Source organism: Dreissena polymorpha, chromosome 4 (assembly GCF_020536995.1).
Source record: "Dreissena polymorpha isolate Duluth1 chromosome 4, UMN_Dpol_1.0, whole genome shotgun sequence".
NCBI lineage: Eukaryota > Metazoa > Mollusca > Bivalvia > Myida > Dreissenidae > Dreissena > Dreissena polymorpha.
The window spans coordinates 115,716,397-115,740,613 of record NC_068358.1 but is presented as its reverse complement, the minus strand read 5'-3'; the positions used below and the strand labels follow the sequence as shown (position 1 = coordinate 115,740,613).

General features: G+C 34.6%; 1 protein-coding gene across 2 annotated transcripts; it reads left to right on the top strand.

The window, feature by feature from the left end:
- Window positions 1-426: 426 nt before the first annotated feature.
- On the top strand, window positions 427-23,727 carry LOC127877292 (uncharacterized). 2 transcript variants are annotated; one of them, XR_008048345.1, is made up of 4 exons: window positions 427-547; window positions 6,359-7,218; window positions 11,929-20,863; window positions 21,009-23,727. XR_008048345.1 is itself a non-coding variant. In XM_052422980.1 (3 exons), exons 2-3 carry the CDS (start codon window positions 6,568-6,570, stop codon window positions 13,228-13,230), a joined length of 1,953 nt encoding a protein of 650 aa, XP_052278940.1. In that variant the 5' UTR covers window positions 427-547; window positions 6,359-6,567; the 3' UTR covers window positions 13,231-23,727. The 2 variants fall into 2 exon arrangements, 1 of the variants encoding a protein (XP_052278940.1); XM_052422980.1 differs by having other exon boundaries at window positions 11,929-23,727.
- The last annotated feature ends 490 nt before the right edge of the window (window positions 23,728-24,217 follow it).

Below are 24,217 nucleotides of genomic sequence, written 5' to 3'. Positions count from 1 at the left end.
CATTATATGTCCAAGTCTCATCTCGGCGAATTCTACCCCTTTTCCGAAAAAAACATTATTTTTGTTTTGCTAGTATTAACATTAAGTCCCCATGAGTTACAATAAAGGTAAAGGTTGTCTAAATGAGATTGTATTTCTTCGGGTGATTTACCCAAAATCGCCATATCGTCTGCAAACAACAGTACAATTAAAATTATATCTTCTATATTTAAACCAGAATGGACACTATCTTGTAAAAAAAGTTCTAAGTCCTCGACAAACAATGAAAATAGAATAGGAGACATTACCTCCCCTTGCCGTAGACCAACGGCGTAGCTAAAGTATTCAGAGTATGTCGAGCATGCTTTTACACATGATTTGACATTTTCATACATATTTTTAATTTAAGAAAGGGACGTGAAACCAAAATAAGTTATTGCTGGCCGCAAGATAACGACGTTTAACAACGAGCCATGGAAACGAGATAATGGGGAAGTGGTCGCGCTACTTTATCAAGTTTAAGTTGAAGTGTGTGTAAGGATGAAGTTACTACAACATCGAATACGAGGTATGTAAATAAGCGTGTTTATACTTGCGAAATCATATTTATTAATTATTTCTATTTCGTGGCTTTAAAATATGTGTGTGAAAGTGTACACACATGTGGTTTATTTTATGATGCAAACACTGATTATAAATATTAGAAAGGATATGTGCATAATTTCGTATCACCATGTGTTATCTCACAGGGTGGGGGCTGACATCTGGTTTAGTGATAAAGGTCATAATAATGAATGTACATGTACATGATGTGGGTTATTCTTCCTTCATAATACGTACATATAAGTGGATGCCATTTACATAGTTTAACATTTAGTGGCTAACAAAGAGCATTCATATGATGAACGATGAAAGTTATCGAATCTCTTCCTGTTTAACCACTTCGTTTGAAAACTCGGAAGATGTTAGAAACAAAATATTGTTTTCCTTGAGGGTTGCGTGTTAATGTTAATTACAATGGTAATTTCTTAAGATTGCAATTGTGCATTTCAATACGCCTATTTAATTATGAATACACTGTTTGTAAATATCATTGAACACTTCAATATTATCGAATAAAGAAATATAATAATATCGCATGTATTAAAATACAATAAAGAAACTATCCCAAAATACAAATGATTTCTTTAATATTCTTGTGCTATAGTATACATGTACTAAACTCACACATCTGTTGTAATACTTCAATTATGTAAATTGTAACTTCCTAAATTACTTCAAAGTATGTTGTGTAAACCAAAGATCTATAAATACTAATGTTTCTAGATAGATCTTTTGTATAAACATATTTGCACCTGTAAGCGTAAAAAGGGATTTTGATGTCTCTGTAATAAAGTTGGTTGGCTTGAAGTTGTTCTTAAAGTTGTCGAATTAAGCGATACGTTTACGTTCAGCTGAGAATGAATTGGGTTGTATATGCATTTTGACCATTACTTTTCTGTCACACCATTCCTTTACTGCTACATATACACACTGGTTGCTCATTGTTAAACGCCACGATACATGTTATTGGAGGGAGCAGTTTTAACTCGTTTATGCCTAGTGGACTCTCCCAGCCTTCTAAATTGGATCAATTTATTTCCAAAATTAGGGATGTCCAATATATTTCTTTCTATATTTAGAATTTTTGTTACAGAAATTATTTTATGCAAACAGCGCAGACCCTAATGAGACGCCGCATCATGCGGCGTTTTATCTGGCTCTACGCTGCTTGACAAGGCCTTTTTTCTAGACGCTAGGCATAAATGGGTTAAATACATCAGTTGTATTATAAAGTCGATTAGATGATGCACCAGTATATTGCATAAGACCATAATACGTTATAGCTGAGTAGAGAAAGCGATAACTGTGTTAGGTTACTACCAAGTTTGTGTAGCATACCATAAACAAGTTGCGGTGTATTTTGTAACAGCGCTCGAGGGCTATATTGTTTTGATGTATTGAGAAGTAAAACAATGTTAAATTGAACGCAGATTGAAGCGAATTCATCGAGAGAAAAAAGATACGATAAGTAAATAATTTCAAATATGTGTCATTATGTGAGTTGACATTATTTGTAGTTATGGGTTTAACGAACCTGAAAAATACAGGTTTAGTGTTAGCAACAACGAAAATAAAGGTTTGTTTTCGAATCTTACAAAATACGTACATATGCACATTATTCGGACCCTTTTGGTTCAATGTATTTATACACAGAAAACAATACTTGTTTTTCTTTAACAGTCAATATCCGATTCAATATCAACCTCACACCGACAAAATTTTATGTTCTCTTCAATAATTTTCTCTTTTTCTGTGACATGTCTCAATTCGGTATAATATTATGCTGTATAAATCATGGTCACAATTCATACATTCTGATCGAAGCACTCGCCTGATTAAAATAGACTGCTTGTTTGAAAACAATCTTAACAAAAATCAGCTATCGTTACGATATCGAAATCCCGCTGAAATCCTACTGGTGTAACGTGCACGTTCTCCCCATTGATAAACGTATGGTTTGTCACATTATGTACATTCAGGTATGGGATACATGTGTTGTTTTTTGACGTAACAATCACCCGAGGCGTTCTATAATGATGTGCAGCAATTGTCACGTTGCCACATTCTTTACCCTCCCACCTGAATGTAATATTATGTAACACAGTAAGCAGGTTATTGCGTAATAAATAGCCTTTGGCTTAAATTTTTTGTTAATACACTTTTATGTAACATGTGTTATGTCATTGAAATGGCTGGTTAACAGTTTGTTGAATTGACAATTTTCGAAATAGTTGTCATAGATTCAAAAAGAATGCATACATTATGTGGAAACAAGCACATTCACGTCACACCTCTATGTTGAGGCATGGATACCGGTTGAGGTGATGACGGGTTATCTTTATTCAGACTATGTAGACACGCTTTTGCCCGCATAATAATGATTAATTATATTGCCAGCACGCGGCTCAAAACAGTTTTGCATGTGTCGAGGTCATTTGTTGACTTTGAACAAAAATGCAAAAGGTTGTTTGTAATATAATAAAAATCATAAAATAATACAAGTGAAAACAAAAATCCGTTTTTTTTCATTTCGGTTATTTGTTTACAAGCTTCAGGCAAGTCGAACAGGCTGTACACGGAACATTTACGTGAATTTTCTGGAAAACCAAACACACATTTTTTAATGAGAACAAATGAGCTCAGCTTTGGCGAATCCATATTGACATTGTGTGACTAATTCTATTTGCCTTCTATAATGCTGTTAGTTAGGCTCGATTGGTCACTGTCGACTCGGGTACTACTAACATGAACCCCGGGTTCTCTTAAGAATACTTACAAGTACCCCGGGTACGGTAAATACATTAAAACGTACCCGGTAGATATAAGACGATTGTAGGACAAACGGCACCCGGTCAATCGACACCCAGTGTTTTTTTGCATTCGCGGACAGTCGGCACCCTGTAAAGTTGTCGACCCGGACAATCGGCGCCCGATTTATTTGTGTAGCCGGACAAACGGCACCCGATTTATTTGTATACCCTGACAAACGGTACCCTATGTACACAGGCACCGCTGCGAGCAATCCGTTTCAATGAAGCGAAAGAAGGCCACCATCGCTAACCAATGCCGCCTCAACATATTGTGTGAAAAGCTGGAAGGAAGGAGCTTTTGTAAGAGTTTCTCGAATCCATTGGGAAGTGTGTTCGTTTGGCGTAAAAGTCAGCTCTTTACAACTAGAGGCGATTTTCCTTGTTAGACTTGATAGTGAAGATGTGCTTTGTTTCAATGAATTCATGATTTGTTGCATGTTTAATTATGTTCGATTAGCTTTATAATCTGCTGCTGATAACTTTACGCGATTTGCTTTATTTGCAAGTGATTATATTATTTGACAACAAATTAAATTGTAGGATGGAAATTTCAACTGGCTTGAATTCATGATTGGTTGTATGTTTAATGATGTTCGATTAGCTTTTTAATCTGATGCCAGACATTAACGAGAATGGCGATTTTTTTCTCGGTATCGAGATTATTGTGTACACACTCGACCCTGTGTATTTTCATACACGCGTCAATGCACCAGTCGCCTAAGTATCGATCGGTCCGCCCACATTCTTCGATCAGCCAATCAGATATCGATGTTTCACACACCCCTCAGCAACGCTTATCTGGCCGCCATTTTGTCCGACAAACAAAGCGTATCGTACATATGGAATGGACGTAATTTTAAGAGTTTACACAGATTTTATATCAAATGCATGATCATTACTGTTCGATCATTATTCAAAATTGTAGGTGCTATATATACTTTATAAAAGGTTATTATTTTATCTTTATTTCTTGAACATATGAATGAGTAATGAGAAAACAAACACAATAAATAGTGTAACCACACCAGTTGTTTGTTCTATAAAACGTGTCATTGCCGCTATGTGTCGTCACAATTTACAAATACGCTAAATTGTTTTAATCAATTACAAGCGGGAATCGATTTAAAATTAATACCGATTTCAACCGAATTTTCAGTGATATCCTCAATAAAAACACATCGATTCTGTCCATACATATAGCTATGGCCGGAACTTTAAATAGGGTGCCGTTTGTCCGGGTATACAAATTAATCGGGTGCCGATTGTCCGGGTCGACACATTTACAGGGTGCCGACTGTCCGCGTCGACAAATTTACTGGGTGCCGACTGTCCGCGTATGCAAAAAAACACTGGGTGCCGACTGACCGGGTGCCGTTTGTCCGGATACCATATAAGACTGTACCAGAGTTGTATTCCCGCCCAAAATTTGATGTCGTAAAACGCGCTACCGATTACCGTAAAACGGTATTGTTTATCTTAATCGAGGAGTTCTGGAAACAGAAAGAATGTGTATGTGTATATAACAAACTTCTCTTTTTTAAAACTGAATCAAAAAGCTTTTTGAGAATGATTTTCGATAATGTAGAGCCCATTTAACAGAAAATTGACACAAATGTGAACTTAATTAATAAAAAAATAGCCGACAAAGACCGATTTAACGTTAAAATTCTCGGGTACGTTTGAGTATATTCATCGTACCCCGGGTAAATGTAAGTATACTTAGGAGTACCCGAGGTACATGTAAGTAGTACCCGAGCCGACAATGTCCAATCGAGCGTTAGTTAGGGTACCAGTCTAGTGTTACGAGAATATTAACATATAGCAATATCCATTAATTTACAATCTGACAAATTGTTGTACATGCTATATCATCCGTCTTCTCGCGGCTGCATAAATTAAAGGACAAGCTCGTTGTTTTATTGCTACACATGTCATAAACTGGAGTAATGAAAATAACTAAATTATGCTTTATTTACACATAAAAAGATTAGTTATTAGCGTTTTGTTCAATACGGTGATACAGAGACGAACATATTACCGGGTACTGCCTTTCGTTTTGTACTATATCCGGTGGGGCTTGGATTCAAATTACTCGCCACGAAATTTTTAAGTGGGATCACAAATGTACAGCTCCCGCTAAGAAAATTCGTATCGAGTAAAGTCGAGTTATGAAGCGAATACTATTTTGAAAAAAACGCGCACACAAACACACGCTAATCACTTCCTTAACGATATGGCTGGAAAGTAAGCTGTATTTAAAAGTATTTAAAACTAGTGGGACTTTTTTTTAAAGACTTCATTGGACAATCACAATGGTCGGGCAGGGTCAAAATCCGCATTAGACAACTACGCAGAAAAAGAATGTGACGAGCATCGTTATTAACATTGTGCCGCGATCAATACAACGAGCTTTGATTAGATGTTTCATTGACGATGGGAGTTTATGATGACAGATAACCACCGTCGCAGGTTGCAATGGTGATGCTATTTCTGGATATGTAGAACGCTGTTATTTCCACAGCTGTGACGCTTATGCGAATTCTGTTGTAATTATTGTTGCTGATTGTCATAGCTGATACTGAGGACGAGCTAGTGCATAGTATGAACGATCAGACGAGAAAATATTTGTGTTTCCAGATAGCATGCGTTGTAGACAATAATGGGCAATCACTGGGAATGTGTATAATATGTGGAAATAATGTACTCCTATAAATATGAGGTCGATTTACATGGTAGCTTACGTCTAATTATTTGGACTAGAAATAATGCGGTTACTTTCAGGGCTTTGTGAACTTCGCTGTGATAATAAGAGTGTTCTCTAGCGTAATTACAGCGATATAAATAGACCTGTTCCTCCTACTACAGGGCATGAGTAGTTGTGTGTGTGGTTGTATTTGTAATAGCATAGATCTTAGAGAGGGAGCTAAATATCGCGATGCGTCTTGAGCGTGGGCTTTATTTTGCAGACAGGTGCCATGTTATGGATCGATCTAAAGCTGGGCACACGCTGCTGATTGGTATGCTGATTCAGACTGCAACAACAGAGTTCCAAGTCTGAGAGAGGGATTTACTGTGTAAATGTATGAAGGAAATAACGGAGTAAACAGACCGTGCAACACTATAACGGATGGTGCTCAATTGATATTGCATAATTGTGAAGTGCTCGTTCGCAACAATGCGGCTCTTGTGTAGGAGAGCCAGGCTCGCGAAGATTATCGTGTGGGCCCTTTTGTTGTTCGTTGTGCCTTTCTTGTACTTACAACTAACGTTTCCGGTGCGCTATATTTTCAAACATTCAAATGTTACTAGCGCCTGTGTTATTCCCAATCTCAATCCGTTCGATCCCTCCATAATGAAGTTCGTTTGGGACCCAGCACCAATCATCTGCGACACGTCCCCGGTCATTCTGTACTCAGACGAGAGTGGAGTGGTTCGCTTCAACGCAAGTGCCTTGACCATTATGAACATTGATGTGAAGCAAATTCATTGCGAATACCGCATTTTGCGAAGAAATACAGATGACATGTCTGTGCATTTTGAGCCACCTGTGTCAATAAAACCACCACATAAGGTCATTTCAGATTTCTATCATTTAACATGCAAAGATTTACGAGGAAAAGTCATTTTCGATAAGTTAATGACAAGTGTTGTGAATGAATTAACTAAACGCAGCGTCCCAGTGCAAAAGGAATCTGCTGATCAACTGAGTGTCTTCATGTTCGGAATCGACTCCGTGTCCAGATCCACGTCTATACGGAAATTACCGAGGACGATCCGGTTCCTTAAGGAGGAACTACAAGCTTACGATTTTAAGGGTTACATGAAGGTATGGTAGATGCGAAAATTTCCGAAACGCCAACGAATTATTAATAACTGTAAGGACATGCTAGCTTTAAAGGACATAATTGTATAGGCCTCGTCCTTTACGTTTTTTTGCACGCATTCAGCCATCATATCCATCATAATTGGAACTCAAGTAATACAATAAGTCACAACCAGATTGTGGTCAATAACAGACTAGCAAATTACACGTTAATGTTATTGTGACATTATAGCGTCTTTCGTTTCTCTGATGTCGTTCGTGATTATTTTGAGCTAGTACTACTACACACTATTGAAACAGTTAAAGTTGTCAGAAACATTTAACAGCGTTTTTTTTATTTTTAATTAAAAATATGCAGTATTATCAGTACAGTAGCTCGAAACGGAACTAAACAAATACCAAAAATATTTATTAAGTATGATCACTTGCAAGGAAGTGCATAGCGCACCCGTTCAAATCAATGCTTTAAGTATTTATCATATGCGGTTCTCATAACTTGCACATCTCTGGCTCCTTGGGGTCATTTATCTGGTACTTCATTGTAGCAATTTGCCGCCAGAACATCGATTTACTCGCTCTCACTCACGTTATTTATCTCCGATAATAACAGAACTGTTTACGCTATTTTTATCGCCCGACGAGGCAATGGAATGGGCTATATTTGTCAATAATGAATGAAATTAATAGCTCATGGTTCTTCCATACGAGGTTTTATAAAGTGTTTCTCTCCCCAATATTAGTTCGCGCAGCTCTGATTCACGGGTATAAATGTAGTCAATTTAACCCATTTGTGCCTAGCGTCTAGAAAAAAAGGCCTTGGCAAACAGCGTAGACCTAGATGAGACGCCGCATGATGCGGCGTCTCGCCGCATGATGCGGCGTCTCATCAGGGTCTGCGCTGTTTGCTTAAAGGAATTTCTGTCAGAATTATTCTAAATATAGAAATAAATATACTAGACATCCCTAATTTTGGAAATTAATTGATCCAATTTTTAAGGATTGGAGAGTCCACTAGGCTTAAATGGGTTAAACACGTTTTACAGCGACATTCACTGAAGTATTTAGTTAATGTCCAGTTTTTCCCTTCTCTGAGACTCGTTTAAAATATCGGCCCTGCCCACACACGTTTCTTCCCCAATGTCATTGAATTTTTTCCCACACGATCCATTTCCCCCTAAATTGTCTTTATATGTAATTAGTTTAAACGACCAAGTTTGTAAATATCGTCATAGTTCTACAATCATTACGGAAATCGAATGGAAGACCAAACGGAGCGTCTCGACTTGTAACACTTAACTATTGGTTCCCGTACGAAGTCGAACATACGCGACTCTACGTTGCTATGTCGCATGCGCATACGTCCGCGTTGATGAAGGACAATGATGAAACGAAATAACAATGTAGGAAACTTACACATAAGAATCGAATCAACGACGGACATCATACCATCAGTAGGGATTAATGAAATGCATGTGTTCATCAACAATACGTTTTACATACAAGGTAGTAACATATATTCGTTATTGATTTACACAGTAAATGTGTGCCATGAAAACGAGAGTGTTTGTTTTTATATTGTTATGTGTTACAAAGTCTCATCAGGTTCGCGCGTTTTGAGTAAATAAACAAATTCGCTAAGGTGACACTCTCTGACTGCTACGTAGTGTAGCTTTCCTATAAAGATCTAAGGCCTTTCTTTCCACATGCCGGTAATCCCCCTGATTCCAATGATATTGGAGAATTGAATTATGTTCCTATTTGTAAGATATTTTAATAAGTATTTGTGACTTTTAACGACAATTTATTAGCCTAAAAGCTTTAATTGTGGTGTCAAGGGGATGTCGTATTATTTTTAATCTTTATTTATCATTTTATGCGCGTAAAGCTCATCTAAAACCCATCCAAATAACCCCCACTTTGACAGCCGTTGTAAATCGCGTTCTCTAGAGAATAATTTGAAGAGTCTCTGACATTTACAAAACCAATTCTCATTAAGATTTCCAGTAATTCACGTAAACGCATTCATTTTAACTGCTTGAAGCAAAAATAATTTCATGGGGAACAAAATAATTTAATTCTCTGGGAATATTAACGTTTAATAATTGATCGGGCTTATTGTTGAGTATAACATTCTTGCTTGATATTACAACGGCGTATACAATGTAACATGCTACAAAATAGAAATGTAAGAAAGGAACAACACAAGCAAACACCATTAGAAGTAGCAACAACACTATGAATATTGTTGAAAACAGAACATCATAAGAAACCGTGAATTTATTGAGAGTAGTATTTCTTTACCCTTTGCTTGCTGGGAAATTGTCGTCAGCTGAAATGTCGTCTGCTGAATTTCTAAAATAAGCATTTTCTTCGATTTTTTTTCAAACAATAATATAAGAATAGCAAACAGTTTGGATCCTTATGAGACGCCACGTTCTGTGGCGTCTCATCTGGATCCAAACTGTTTGCAAGGGCCTTCAAAATTCGGTTCCAGCACTGAAAGTGTTAATCAGGAAGAACTACGTCTACGATTGCTGATTATCTTATAACGAGATTAGCTGTAACTCACTGGCAAAATGATGCCCATTGCAGGATAACCACAAAACTGTAATTAACTTATGTGGCCTTCGAAAAGTATGATATTTGAATATATTTTCATTTCATCATACACGGTTTGTACACGAGAATATGAGTACAATTCACTATTCTTTGTTTTCGCCATTTGTTCAGTCAGTTAAAAATAAGCTTCCTTATTTGCAGTCTCTCCATAACCCCCAGCGATTTAAAATCCCCAAATCCGATATTAATGAAACAAACACCAACGTTTTCATTGTATTGATAATGTGATTTTCGTTTGAATTTGGATTTGACTCCTCACATAAACTTGCATCTAAATTGAATCTACATTAAAAACGTACGTGTACATATGTGCAATATATTATAATCATGCCTACGCATGTTGAACAAACGCCCTGTTGCTCAAATCAAATGATCAATGAATAAATTAAACGCAACTTTATAAGAGCAATAAACCAACCACGACAATTTTATATGATAAGATGACTGTGTGAATCAAAACATAAATAAGGTAATTTCAATACGAGTACATGCATATTTGATTCGCTTAAAGGGGCCTTTTCACAGATTTTGGCATATTTTGAAGTTTGTCATTAAATGCTTTATATTAATAAATGTAAACATTGGATCTTAAAAGCTCCAGAAAAAAATCAAGAATAAATAAAAACAAGGAAAAAAAAGTAGCCGGTACCAGGGCTCGAACCAATGACCCCCGGAGTCCTGGAGTTAGTCTGAAGTAAAAACGCATTAGCCCTCTCGGCTATTCCGCCGAGCATACACAGCATTTGTATTTTATACCTTATATAAGCAATCTTCGTAGTTTCGTAAATTTAAACGACAAAAACAGAACTCTCCAAATTATTCAATCGTTTCGCGTTGCAACGCTTTATAATTTTTAGGTTTTCAAATCGTCAAAAGATACATATAATGGCTATATTGGACTATGGTAAATGTTCAGTAATACGGTTTCCTCACAAATATCATAAATAAAACGAAAATTTGCGAATCTGAAACAACTTTTTTCAATTTTGTCAATTTACCAAACCGTGAAAAGATCCCTTTAAGTAATGTCGGTACTTTGATTTAAATTATAATACCGTTAATTGATCCACGATAACTTTTGTTTTTTGTTCTTTCAAATTCATGGCATTGAAAACGAACCGAGTTATAAAACATATGCTTAGTGAATGGTATAGCAATTTTAAAAAACCTTTTCTCTTATATTTCGAATGTAGCTGAAATAAATTGCTAAAGTTTAACCTTTTGATAAACGTTTAAGCGACACAAGCAAATAATAGAAAAGACTTGTAAATCCCACACAATGTTTATATGGAAATTTATCATTATCTACGAACAATATTATTCACGTTGAACACGCAATTCGTCTTCTAGTTTGCATTTTAAATATCAGCAGCAACAGCTAAAACAAATCAGAACATCGGTAATATCTTGCATCTCTTGTAAATGTCTGATGTAATTAAATAAGCTGTACGTGTTCTCGTACTTCCTCGTACTTCCTCGTACTTTCTCGCTTTATGTCACCCGATTCCCCTGGTAATTACCGACTAAGCGGCGGCTGTATACTGAATTACAGAATCCATAATGCCAGTAATGAGTCAATCTGTGTATATTTCATAAGCAGATGCAAATCAATACGCATGTTGAGAAAGTTCGAATGTTATAACTAACAGCATGAATGTAATTGTGATTTTGCTTAAACGTGTGGAATATGTTTAATGAAATACTCTAAAGTTAACACTCACTTTGCCATGCAGTGAATATAATACTTTCTTATAATGTTTTAGAACACTACTTCCAGGTTATATATATATATATATATATATATATATATATATATATATATATATATATATATATATATATATATATATATATATATATATATTCTGTTTCGGATTGCGCTTCAGTCCATTCCCAACAGGGGTAAAGAGAGTGTATTTGTAACGATATACCGGCTTAATTGGTAACAGTACACCATATAAAAATTAATATAGACATATAAATATGGCTCGTAAATTGACATATGAATGCTATCTTTCAAGAAGGCTATATTGTATTACCCAACTCACAAAAAACACATCTAAATTCAACAACGTGTTTGTTTCTGTTGACCAGGTCGGAGAGAACACGCTCCCCAATCTGACGCCCCTTCTGACCGGACGTAGGGTCTGGACGGACGAGGTCCCCATTTCCGACTACACCGTCGACCCCTTCGATCCATTCCCCTTCATGTGGAAGAACTTCTCAGAACGAGGCTATGTAACGATGTACGCCGAGGATATGCCACATATTGGAACATTCCAATACTTGACGAGGGGGTTCGTTAACGCTCCGACCGACCATTACATGCGGCCATTTTGGCTCGGTATGGCTGAACTTGAAAACATTAGGAACAAACTAAGTCCCGTACTTTTGTATTTGGAAAATAAAAACGTGAAATTGCAGGGTGGTGGCTCAAGCCTGTGTTACAAAGATAAACCAAAGCACGTTGTATTGATAGATTATCTCAAACAGTTATTGACGAAATATAAAAGGCAAAGAAAGTTTGCTCTGTCATTTCTTGTAGAGTTGTGTCACGAATATCCGAATTTCCTTGCAAATGGTGACGATGATTTTCTGAACTTTTTTAAATGGATGCAATCTGATGGACATCTGGACAACACCGTCCTGGTTTTTTTCAGCGACCATGGTGCTAGAATAGATGAAATAAGAAACACGTTTGTTGGCCGAATCGAGGACCGTATGCCGATGATGTATATAGTGATCCCTGAACATATTAGAAACAGACATCCGATCATGGCTAACAATCTGAAAATAAATACTCAACGCCTTTCAACTCCGTTCGATGTACATCAAACGTTAATGGATATACTTCACCAAAACTTTGATCAACCGACGAAATCGTATGTAGATGACAAACTTCGCAGCATAAGTTTATTTCAGGCATTGCCCACCGATCGCTCATGTGCCGCTGCCTGGATTCCTGAGAACTATTGTGCATGTTACACGTCGACTCAAGTTAATATCTCGAAAGGAACTCTCGCGGTACGATTAGCATCCGTTATGGTCCGAGATTTGAATGAAAGATTTTCTCATTTACCAAAGTGTGCCAAATTGACATTGAACAAAATAACCGAAATTAGAGAAATCGCGAACGGACTTCAACATGCGAGTACCGAAAATACTGGGATTTCTTTCTTTCAATTTCTGAATCCAGAACGACGCAGTTATAAACGATATGACGTCAGTCTAATCACTGAACCCGGCCTGGGTGCTTTCGAAGCAACTTACACTGTGACTGATTCTGATGTACGGTTAGTAGGCGAAATAGTTCGCGTTAACAAGTATGGGAACCAATCTAGTTGTATTTCTGAAAAATTGCTGCGGCCGCTGTGCTATTGCGCGGATGAAATGTAACAGCTGGTTGACATTTGATGGTGTCAGACGCTGATGAATAAATAATGCTTGACATGCTGTTGGAAAATGTTCAACTAATCAGTCTAGTTTTTGTAGCTTCGCGTTTTAAGCGTTGGTTTAATCATATAAACGTTATCGACATACACTGAGTAAATACTTAACAACTTAAATATTCTCAATAAAAAAGAGTTGCCTTTTATACCCATTTATGCCTAGTGGACTCTCCCATCCTTCTAAATTGGATCAATTTATTTCCAAAATTAGGGATGTCTAGTATATTTATTTCTATATTTAGAATATTTCTTATAGAAATTCCGTTACGCAAACAGCGCAGACCCTGATGAGACGCCGCATCATGCGGCGTCTCATCTGGGTCTACGCTGTTTGCCAAGGCCTTTTTCTAGACGCTAGGCATCAATGGGTTAATATAGTCGAGTGCATGGATACATACACAACGTTATATGCAATCGCATTTGAGAATTAATGATTGAACAGCGTCGTTACTTCAATCAAAAGTATTTCAGTATTTTTTTAGCAATGTGTGTATTCTGATGTTGAAATATTGTTATTGTTCTTTTTTCGTCGAGTATCATAAACTGCGTTAAAAAATACATTTTCTTTAAATGATTTTTAACACAGGCAGCCAATATAAAACGTGCATATTGATTAATATGCCCCCTTCGAAGAAGAGGGTGTATATTGCTTTGCACATGTCGGTCGGTCGGTCTGTCGGTCGGTCCGTCCACCAGGTGGTTTCCGGATGATAACTCAAGAACGCTTGGGGCTAGGATCATGAAACTTCATAGGTACATTGATCATGACTTGCAGATACTGTTAACAAAATTAAATTGAACGATACACTATACAGTAGATTTTTCTAACAAAGATCGTCTTATATAATAAAAGTCCCCACGATATCTATGACATTACAAAACCAAATAGATGAATATATTCTTTACATAAATAGATTCAATAATTGTTGGTTGTAAATTAGTTATATCTTTTATGTTAAAACAACAAAAACGGATTGTGCGTTTCTAATGCACGCCTGTACCGTGATTGTGTCTCTTGTTTATTCTTGCTATAGCTGGTAGAGGCAACTACGGCTTTTACATTATTAATCAGTTGTATAGTGATGGATGCATTACGCACGTACACACACAAAAGACAGACGAATGAACTCTTTTTGAAAAATTTATATAAGTCGTTTGATTGTATTACCCTCTGAAATGATTTGCGTTAATAATGCGTCTATGGCTGGTAGATAAAATAACTTTTGTCCAACAACTAGTGATAGTTGATAGTAAAACCAAATGGTTCTTTTATTTATTTATTGCTCAAACTTATTCTGTGTTACAATTGTGAAAATGCCAACAACGAACTTAACACGTTAATTTCACTTAAACTTAAAATTTTCCACTTGATCGGAAAAACTTATTCTTAAAAAAATGTGTTGTATATCATTCAAAACTATATGTCACGCTCGGTTTTGTTTTCTTGTACATTGCTGTTTTGTTGCTGTATTTCCTTTTTGTCCAACAATTAGTGATAGTTGATAGTAAAACCAAATGGTTCTTTTAATTATTTATTGCTCAAACTTATTCTGTGTTACAATTGTGAAAATGCCAACAACGAACGTAACACGTTAATTTCACTTAAACTTAAAATTTTCACTTGATCGGAATAACTTATTCTTAAAAAATATGTTGTATATCATTCAAAACAATATGTCACGCTCGGTTTTGTTTTCTTGTACATTGCTGTTTTGTTGCTGTATTTCCTTTTTGGTGTAAAATGAATCACTTTTACACACACAGTAAAACACACAAATGCATGCATACATGCAAGCAATCACGCTATCTCGAACACAAACGAATTACCTTTTTTTTTAAATAGCTTTCAACATGTTTGGTTGTTGTACCTTATGTTTTTTTCTACTATGTTTAATGTTGTTCTGTTTGTTAATATTTTATTTCTTTGTTTCTTTTTGTGTATTATATATTTCACAAGATACCGGGACATACACGCACGCTTACACGCGCACACAAAAAACACACGCGCACACACACACGCATACACACACACACACACACACACACACACACGCACGCACGCACGCACGCACGCACACACACTCATGCGCGAAAGTGAGCATATACTTGTTAACAATCTCATTTCATCAACAAGAAGGCGTACAAACTACACTTTTTTATTTTTTTGGTGAAAAATCAGTGTTACACACACACACACACAGTAAAACACACCAATGCATGGCTACATGCAAGCAACCACGCTCTCTCGAATACAAACGAATTACCAATTTTATTCTTTTTGTTCAAAAGAATTTTCAACATGTTTGGTTGTTGTATCTAATGTATGTTTAATGTAGTTCTGTTGTTTTTTCTCTGTCCCTTTAGATGTTTTATATATTTTCACAAAACACCGGGACATATACGCGCGCCTACACACGCACAAAAATCACACACACGCACACTCACGCACACTCACGCACACACACACGCCCGCGCACACAAACACCCACACGCACACACACACACGCACACCCGCACACACACATACACACACGCATGAACGTACACACACACACACACACGCGCGCATGAATGTACATACACACACACACACACACACATGCACGAACCTGCGCATATACTTATTAACAATCACATTATATCAACGAGCAGGCGTACAAACTAAACATATTTATTACTTGAGATTACGGCATAGGAAACAAAAACACGTACTGTTTAAATACGCAAACGCCACGCAAACATTGTTGTTGTTTTTGCATGCCAGTGTTTTTTGTGTTTGCGTTGTTCTGTGTGCTGTTTTTCTTTCTCTTAAGCATTTTTTTACTTGTGTAATGATAGTGTTTGTTACACAATATATATATATATTTTTTTTTGGCGGAACCCTTTCTTCCTATTTGTCATTGTAAACAGTTTTTTTTATCATGGGTACCCGTTGCTTTTCGGGGTGTAAACATAACTTTTTTTCTGCTCATTTTTGTTTCCATATTTTGTTTGTATGTAGAGACATATCTTATCTTACAATAGAAACTAACTGGAGATGTTTTAAATTTGAAACTAACTGGACAAGCACACACAAATCATCATTTACATCACCCTCCATTAAATGATTAAATTATGTACATTGAATGTAAAAGGGCTAAACAATAAAGACAAACGCATAAAAATCTTCAAATGGTTAGACAAAAAAAAATATAGTATATGCCTTTTACAAGAATGTCATTTGACACCTACTTTAGCACAAACCTTAAAAGATGAATGGGACGGAGAAATCTATCTCAGTGGAAAACATACTAATAAACAAGGCATTGCCTTTCTTATAAAAAATAATATAGGGATCACAGTCAATAACTTTAACGAAATAATAATTGGCAGACAAGCAAGTATAGATATCAAAATACACGAAACAGAATTAACATTAATTAATGTTTACGGCCCTAACATAGATGATTCCACATTCTACGAAACATTACAATCCTTTATAATTAATAACCAAGATAAAAACATCATAATCGGTGGTGATTTTAATACTGTTCTTAACCCATTATTAGACAAAAAGAGTGGAAACCTTTATATTCATCCTAAAAATAGAAACATTTTAAATAACATAATTGAAAACTACAATATGATAGACATCTGGCGTACTATAAATCCAAACGAAAGCAAATTCACCTGGCACTCAAACACAAAACAAACAATATTTTGTAGATTAGACTATTTTTTAATATCTGAATCTCTTTGCAACATTATTGACACATGTAACATAAAACCAGGATTTATGACTGACCACTCTCTAGTTGAACTTAAACTGCACAATATACTTCCTGAAAGAGGCCCAGGATACTTTAAAATTAACAATAGCATCTTATTAGATACACAATATCAAACACAAATAAAACAGGAAATATTAAATACAGTTCAAAATAATAAAGATGCAAACCCAAACACCTTATGGGAAGTAATTAAAGGAAATATACGTAACACAACAATTAGATACACATCATTTAAACAAAAAGAAACACACAAACTTGAAACTGAAACCATCAAAACCATTGAAACACTTGAAAAACAATTGCATCAAACAAACACAAATGATACCACCGACATTGAAAATGAAATAACATTAAAAAAACAAATATTAGATGGAATCTATCATACACATCTCAATGGAATAATACTAAGAGCGCGTGCACAGCATGTTGAACACAATGAAAAAAATACAAAATATTTCGCAAACATTGAAAAACGTAGAAGTGAACAGAAAACTGTACACAAATTAGTAGTCAATGGCAAAGATATAACAAACAGAACTGAAATACTAGAAGAACAACGTTTATTTTTCGAAACCCTCTATAAACGAAAAAATGTTGAAAATAACACCCTTTTTAAAAATACACATCACGCTTTTAAACCAAGAGGAAAAACAACTGTGCGACGGATTGCTTAATGAATATGAATGTGGATTAGCCCTAAAAGAAATGCAAAATAACAAAAGCCCAGGATCTGATGGCATCACAATCGAGTTTTATCAAATATTCTGGAATGAGATAAAAACACATCTAATTAATTCACTTAACTATTCATTTAACAACGAAAACTTAACTACGCTACAAAAACAAGGTATTATATCGCTTATTCCAAAACCTGGAAAAAACTTAGAATCCTTATCAAACTGGCGCCCGATTAGTTTACTAAACAATGATTATAAAATTGCAACTAAAAGTATAGCAAACAGATTAAAAAAATATTACCATCAATCATTTCAAAATCTCAATCTGGTTTTATAAAAGGACGTTACATTGGTGAAAACGTTCGTCTTATCCAAGAATGCATAAACTATTTCAACAATTCAAATAATCCTGGTCTAATATTCTTTGCAGACTTTGAAAAGGCATTCGATTCGCTTGATCATTCATTTATGTTCTCTTGCTTAGAAAATATGAACTTTGGTGAAAGTCTCATTCAATGGGTCAAACTATTCTATACCGATATTAACAGTATAATCATTAACAATGGCTTCTTTTCAAACAGTTTTAACATCGAACGAGGGGTTCGACAAGGATGTCCACTCTCATCATCGCTATTTATTATTTGCATCGAGTATCTATCACATCAAATCCAATCAAATAAACACATAAAAGGCATATCACTAGAACCTGACGAAGAAATCAAACAATCCCTATTTGCTGACGATGCAACTTATTTTTTAAACGACAATTACGATTCTTTCCATAACCTAATAGAGTCGCTAACCCTTTACGGAATGACATCGGGTCTTAAACTAAACAAAAGTAAATGTACTGTGCTACGAGTAGGTAAATTAAAACAAAGTACTGTTCAATATAAAAAAGAAATGAAATTTTATTGGACATCCAATGAAGCCACAACGTTAGGCATTACTTTCACAAATAATGAAAAGGATACAGTTCTTAAAAACATACTTCCTAAATTACAGAATTTTAAAAACTGCTTAAAATCATGGCATCATCGTAAACTTACACTAATCGGAAAAAACACAGTATTGAAAACGTTTGCACTTCCTAAATTAATATATGTATTAACAGTTCTCCCAAATCCACCAAACGATGTAATTAACGATATAAAATCAGCAATATTTAATTTCATATGGGACGGTAAGCCTGATAAAATAAAAAGAACTCGGTTAATTCAATCTGTAGAAAATGGAGGTATCCAATTAACGAACATTGACTCATTCTTGAATGCAATCAAATGCAGCTGGGTTAAAAGATACCTAGATAATACCAATACGAGTAAATGGAAATTATTCTACCAAAAAATCCTTAAAAAATATGGTGACTCCTTACTCTTTGAATGTAACATCAGCAATACTATCTTACATGAAATTGCAAACGAAAACATATTTCTGTCTGATGTTCTATCAGCGTGGAGTGATGTCACTCATAACTTAGAAACCCAAACCAGCAGTAAAACAATTTTATGGAACAATAAAGACATAACTTCAAACAATAAGACGTTTTTCTATAAAGATTGGTTTGAACGAAGCATTAAATATGTCGACCAATTATATGACTACAGAATTAAGGATTTCTACTCTTTTGATAATATATGCTACCTATACGGAATACCTTCAAATAATTTTCTGAAGTACTACACACTAATCAAAAGCATACCCATACATATTAAATCTGAAATCAATACAAATAATACACCATGTACTCAAACAACATTTGTAGAAAACATACTTGGAAGAAAAAACAAAACAAATAAAATATTTTACACACTACAAATTAAAAACCCTACAGAAAACTCCAAAATCCAAAATAAATGGCAAGACCTTTTTGTAGAAAATGAACTTAATTGGAAACACATATTTACCATGCCATATAAAGCAACCATTGAAAGCACACTGAGAAATTTTCAATATAAATACATCCATAGAATTATAGCTACAAATAAATATCTCTTTAAATGCAAATTAGCTAACTCAAATCTGTGTGACTTCTGCAGTGAAAACATTGAAACTATAGAACATCTTTTTTGGGAGTGCAAACACATCCAGCCTATTTGGAATCAATTAATATCATTTCTTGAACAACAGCAACTAAACGTTAAACTATCTTTCTTAAATGTAAGTTTCGGAATTAACTCATTGAAATCACTAGACGGTAATAATATTGTGAATTTTATGGTTATATTGATGAAATATTTTATCTTAAACATGAAGTACAAAAAACAAGTACCAAATTTTAATTGTTTTGTCCATAGTCTTAAACTAAAAATCCAGATTGAGAAAGAAATAGCCCTCAGTAATGACACATTACAAATCTTTGAACAAAAATGGAATCGGATTAAATTCTCATAATGTTTTGTCCACTTTTATACATTTCACTCTAATGTTAGTTTATCTTTCTAAAATAGTTTTGTTTATTTTTTTTAAACATGAAGCACAAAAAACAAGTACCAAATTTTTATTGTTTTGTCCATAGTCTTAAACTTAAAATCCAGATTGAGAAAGAAATAGCCCTCAGTAATGACACATTACAAATCTTTGAACAAAAATGGAATCGGATTAAATTCTCATAATGTTTTGTCCACTTTTATACATTTCACTCTAATGTTAGTTTATCTTTCTAAAATAGTTTTGTTTATTTTTTTTCAATCTGACAAGATCATTGTGAATATAAAACAAAACACACAAGTCCAGTATGCTTTCTTCCGACTTTATACAACTCATCATTTTTCATAACTATTCCTCTGTTGTTCTTTTCTATTCTCTTTAAAAAATATATATATATTAGCATATCTTGTATAACATGTCTGAACTTTATTGCTTTGTACAATCACTATGTTGTATGATCATATACATGTTTACATTGTATGTATGATATTGAATAAAAAAAAAAATGACTTGCAGATGACCCCTATTGATTTTGAGGTCACTAGGTCAAAGGTCAAGGTCACTGTGACCCGAAATAGTAAAATGGTTTCCGGATGATAACTCAAGAACGCATACGCCTAGGATCATGAAACTTCATGGGTAGATTGATCATGACTCGCAGATGACCACTATTGATTTTGAGGTCACTAGGTCAAAGGTCAAGGTCACGGTGACCCGAAATAGTAAAATGGTTTCCGGATGATAACTCAAGAATGCATACGCCTAGAATCATGAAACTTCATGGGTAGATTGATCTTGACTCGCAGATGACCCCTATTGATTTTGAGGTCACTAGGTCAAAGATCAAGGTCACGGTGACCCGAAATAGTAAAATGGTTTTCGGATGATAACTCAAGAACGCATATGCCTAGGATCATGAAACTTCATAGGTAGATTGACCATGACTCGCAGATGACCCCTATTGATTTTGAGGTCACAAGATCAAAGGTCAAGGTCACGGTGACCCGAAATAGTAATTTGATTTTCGGATGATAACTCAAGAACGCTTTTGCCTAGGATCATGACACTTCATAGGTACATTGATCGTGACTCGCAGATGACCCCTATTGATTTTCAGGTCACTAGGTCAAAGGTCAAGGTCACAGTGACAAAAAACGTATTCACACAATGGCTGCCACTACAACGGACAGCCCATATGGGGGCATGCGTGTTTTACAAACAGCCCTTGTTACGATAGGTTTAGATTTTCATATTTTAAAAACGGATACGACAAATTTGTGCTTTAAGATAATGTTGTCTTTTAAGAATTTCTAAAATCATAATAGTTTATTACTATAAAGGTGATTCTCTTTTTCGTGAAAACTACTCATGTATGAAAGTGCTCGAGGCTAACTTCTTTGAAAACAATTTTGTTAAAAGCATAATTTGATAAAGCATTTGGAATCAAAATGCACAATCTGCATTTGATAATCTACTTTGAATTTAAGTACTAAATTAAGCAAACGATTTCATTATAATCTTATTATACACTAATAAATTTAAACAACTATAAAATAGTTACAAAAATGCCTTTAAAATCTATGTTTAGCCCGTTATTTCATTTCGGATTTAATATTTATCATGATATGTCATTGAATTTTAGTAACTAATAAAGCGCTTTGGCTTATAACTTCATTGTGAAATGAGTGCCTAAATCGGGCTCAATTACAATTTAGTACAATTTATTATTTTTACTAAAATTAATTAAAAATGGTCGTGCAATTTTGAGAATCCTGTGTATTGTAAATTGTATTGTAAATCGTCAGATATATTACATGAATCAATCATAATCAGTATTTTAAACGAATATTTATGCATTTTATATGTATTTACGCAAAAGGGAATGTGTTGTTATGCAAATATGAACATGGTACCCTTTAAGAAATGATTACATATATCAAGGGAGATGAATCTTCCGGAAACCGGTTTGCATTGAGTCATGAAACGTACATGGATTACACGAGCAGTTACCTTATTATTCGTGAACTGTATGCATTGCATTTTGTCATTTATTGTAGTCGTTTGTTTAATAATATTAACAAGAAAATTTACAATCATTAGAATTTCCTACAATTTACCATATCCAGTAACTATAGAAAATGTGTTTTTATTTATCAGAAATAACCGAGAGTTTTACATCACTTATTGATATCGTAGGCAAGACTTAGTTAAGAACACAATAAGATAAACTTATTTCAATAATATAGCAAAATATCAATGTTTTATTAGTAAATATTATGAGGAGCAGCTGTCGACGAAGCATTCGTGTGAGGTGGAAATGAACAAATAAATCATATGTTGCTGGTTATTATTTTTAGCTTTCCCGAGTGCTTTACTGTGCGCTGTTCTAGTCAGTCATTGTCTATCGTCGTCCTCCTTTGTCGCCAACAAGTTAACCCATTTATGACTAGTGGACTCTCCCATCCTTCTAAATTGGATCAATTTATTTCCAAAATAAGGGATGTCTAGTATATTTATTTCTATATTTAGAATATGTCTTACATTATGCATCATGCGGCGTCTCATCTGGGTCTACGCTGTTTGCCAAGGCCTTTTTTTAGACGCTAAGCATAAATGGGTTAATAATGTGCCCATTTGAAACCGCTTGGTTAGTTAGATTTTTCCTTGAGGAAGTGGGGGGTCCTCAACTAATATGCTTGGAATTATTGTGAATAATCAACAAACTTTAATTCCAATGAGCGAGGAATTCTGATATGACTACATGTATTTGTAAAATCGGGAGAATCGTCTTACAGCGAATAAAAGAACATATTTTGAAATAATTCATAATAATGATCAATGGGTTTTATCTCATAAATTACTTCAGATAATTTGAATTCAATGAAAAATATGGTCACTGAGGGGTTTGTTTTCATATGACTGTAAAGTTAACAGTTTTTAAATGAATATAAAGTAAATGTAAGAATCCATATTTTGACTTTGGGGTTTCCTCAAATAAAGAACTTTAAAATATTCTGACATATTTAAAAAAATATGGCTGCTAAGAGTCGGGGTCTTATTTCTGTATTTGACTATATTGATTGTTAAATATGTATTTACCCTATTTAAACTAGCGTGTTTAAAATACATAGAATTTTCTCAATCTGTTCCAAATATGTACTATAAAAATGTAATTTACTTCGTTGTCGATATGCGTTTGCACACAGACTTCGAATTAAGTGTCAGTTAATTGATGAGTACTGATATAGTTCGCATTTGTTTGCTTTAAATTCGAAAAGTGCAAAACAATCTTTTTATTGCGATTTTGATGAAAGCTGCTTTGGATTCGAGTATTATAGACTATTACTATTTCTGCTTGTAATTTTAACAGTTTGGCGTCTATTTTCAGAATGTGTTATAAGCAGTGCCTTATCTTTTGAAACTGATGTAATGAATGCAATTCATATTCTGATTCTAGTTTTGTCTATTTTATCTTTACATGTAATTTCTTGTATTTTCTTACAATGCAACGTTTTACTAGCAGCGTTTATTGTGTGTTTTATTGCGATTTAATAAAGTTAATGTTTATATTTTTCGTTTTATTGTTTTTACTATTTAAAACGATCTAACGTTTAAATTCTAATAGCACACAATTTCCACTCGTACTAGTTATTTATACAACTGTTTGATCGTAAAATGTGTAACCATTAATGTAATTAATTATTTTTATAATTACAAAAGTCAAAAGTAATCATGTGACACATAAATGATGATATTTGTACACAAATGTCCGTCTGTATGCCTTTCTGTGTTTCACTAATCCGTTATCGCTCCACATTAACACAAAATCTACGTTTATTTGCAAATGTACCATTTTGTCATAGTTCACTTTAAACCAAATACACATACAGTGAAAATTTGGAAATTGCAGCTGCAAAGGACATATTCAACTCTTAGTATGTGTCATCAGTTTTGTGTTTACTAAGATACGAAAATTCGATTTCATACTATGAACATTTTAAATATTAGTCGCAGTAGCATTCGCGTTATCGTGAACACGTGACAGAAATCGATGTCT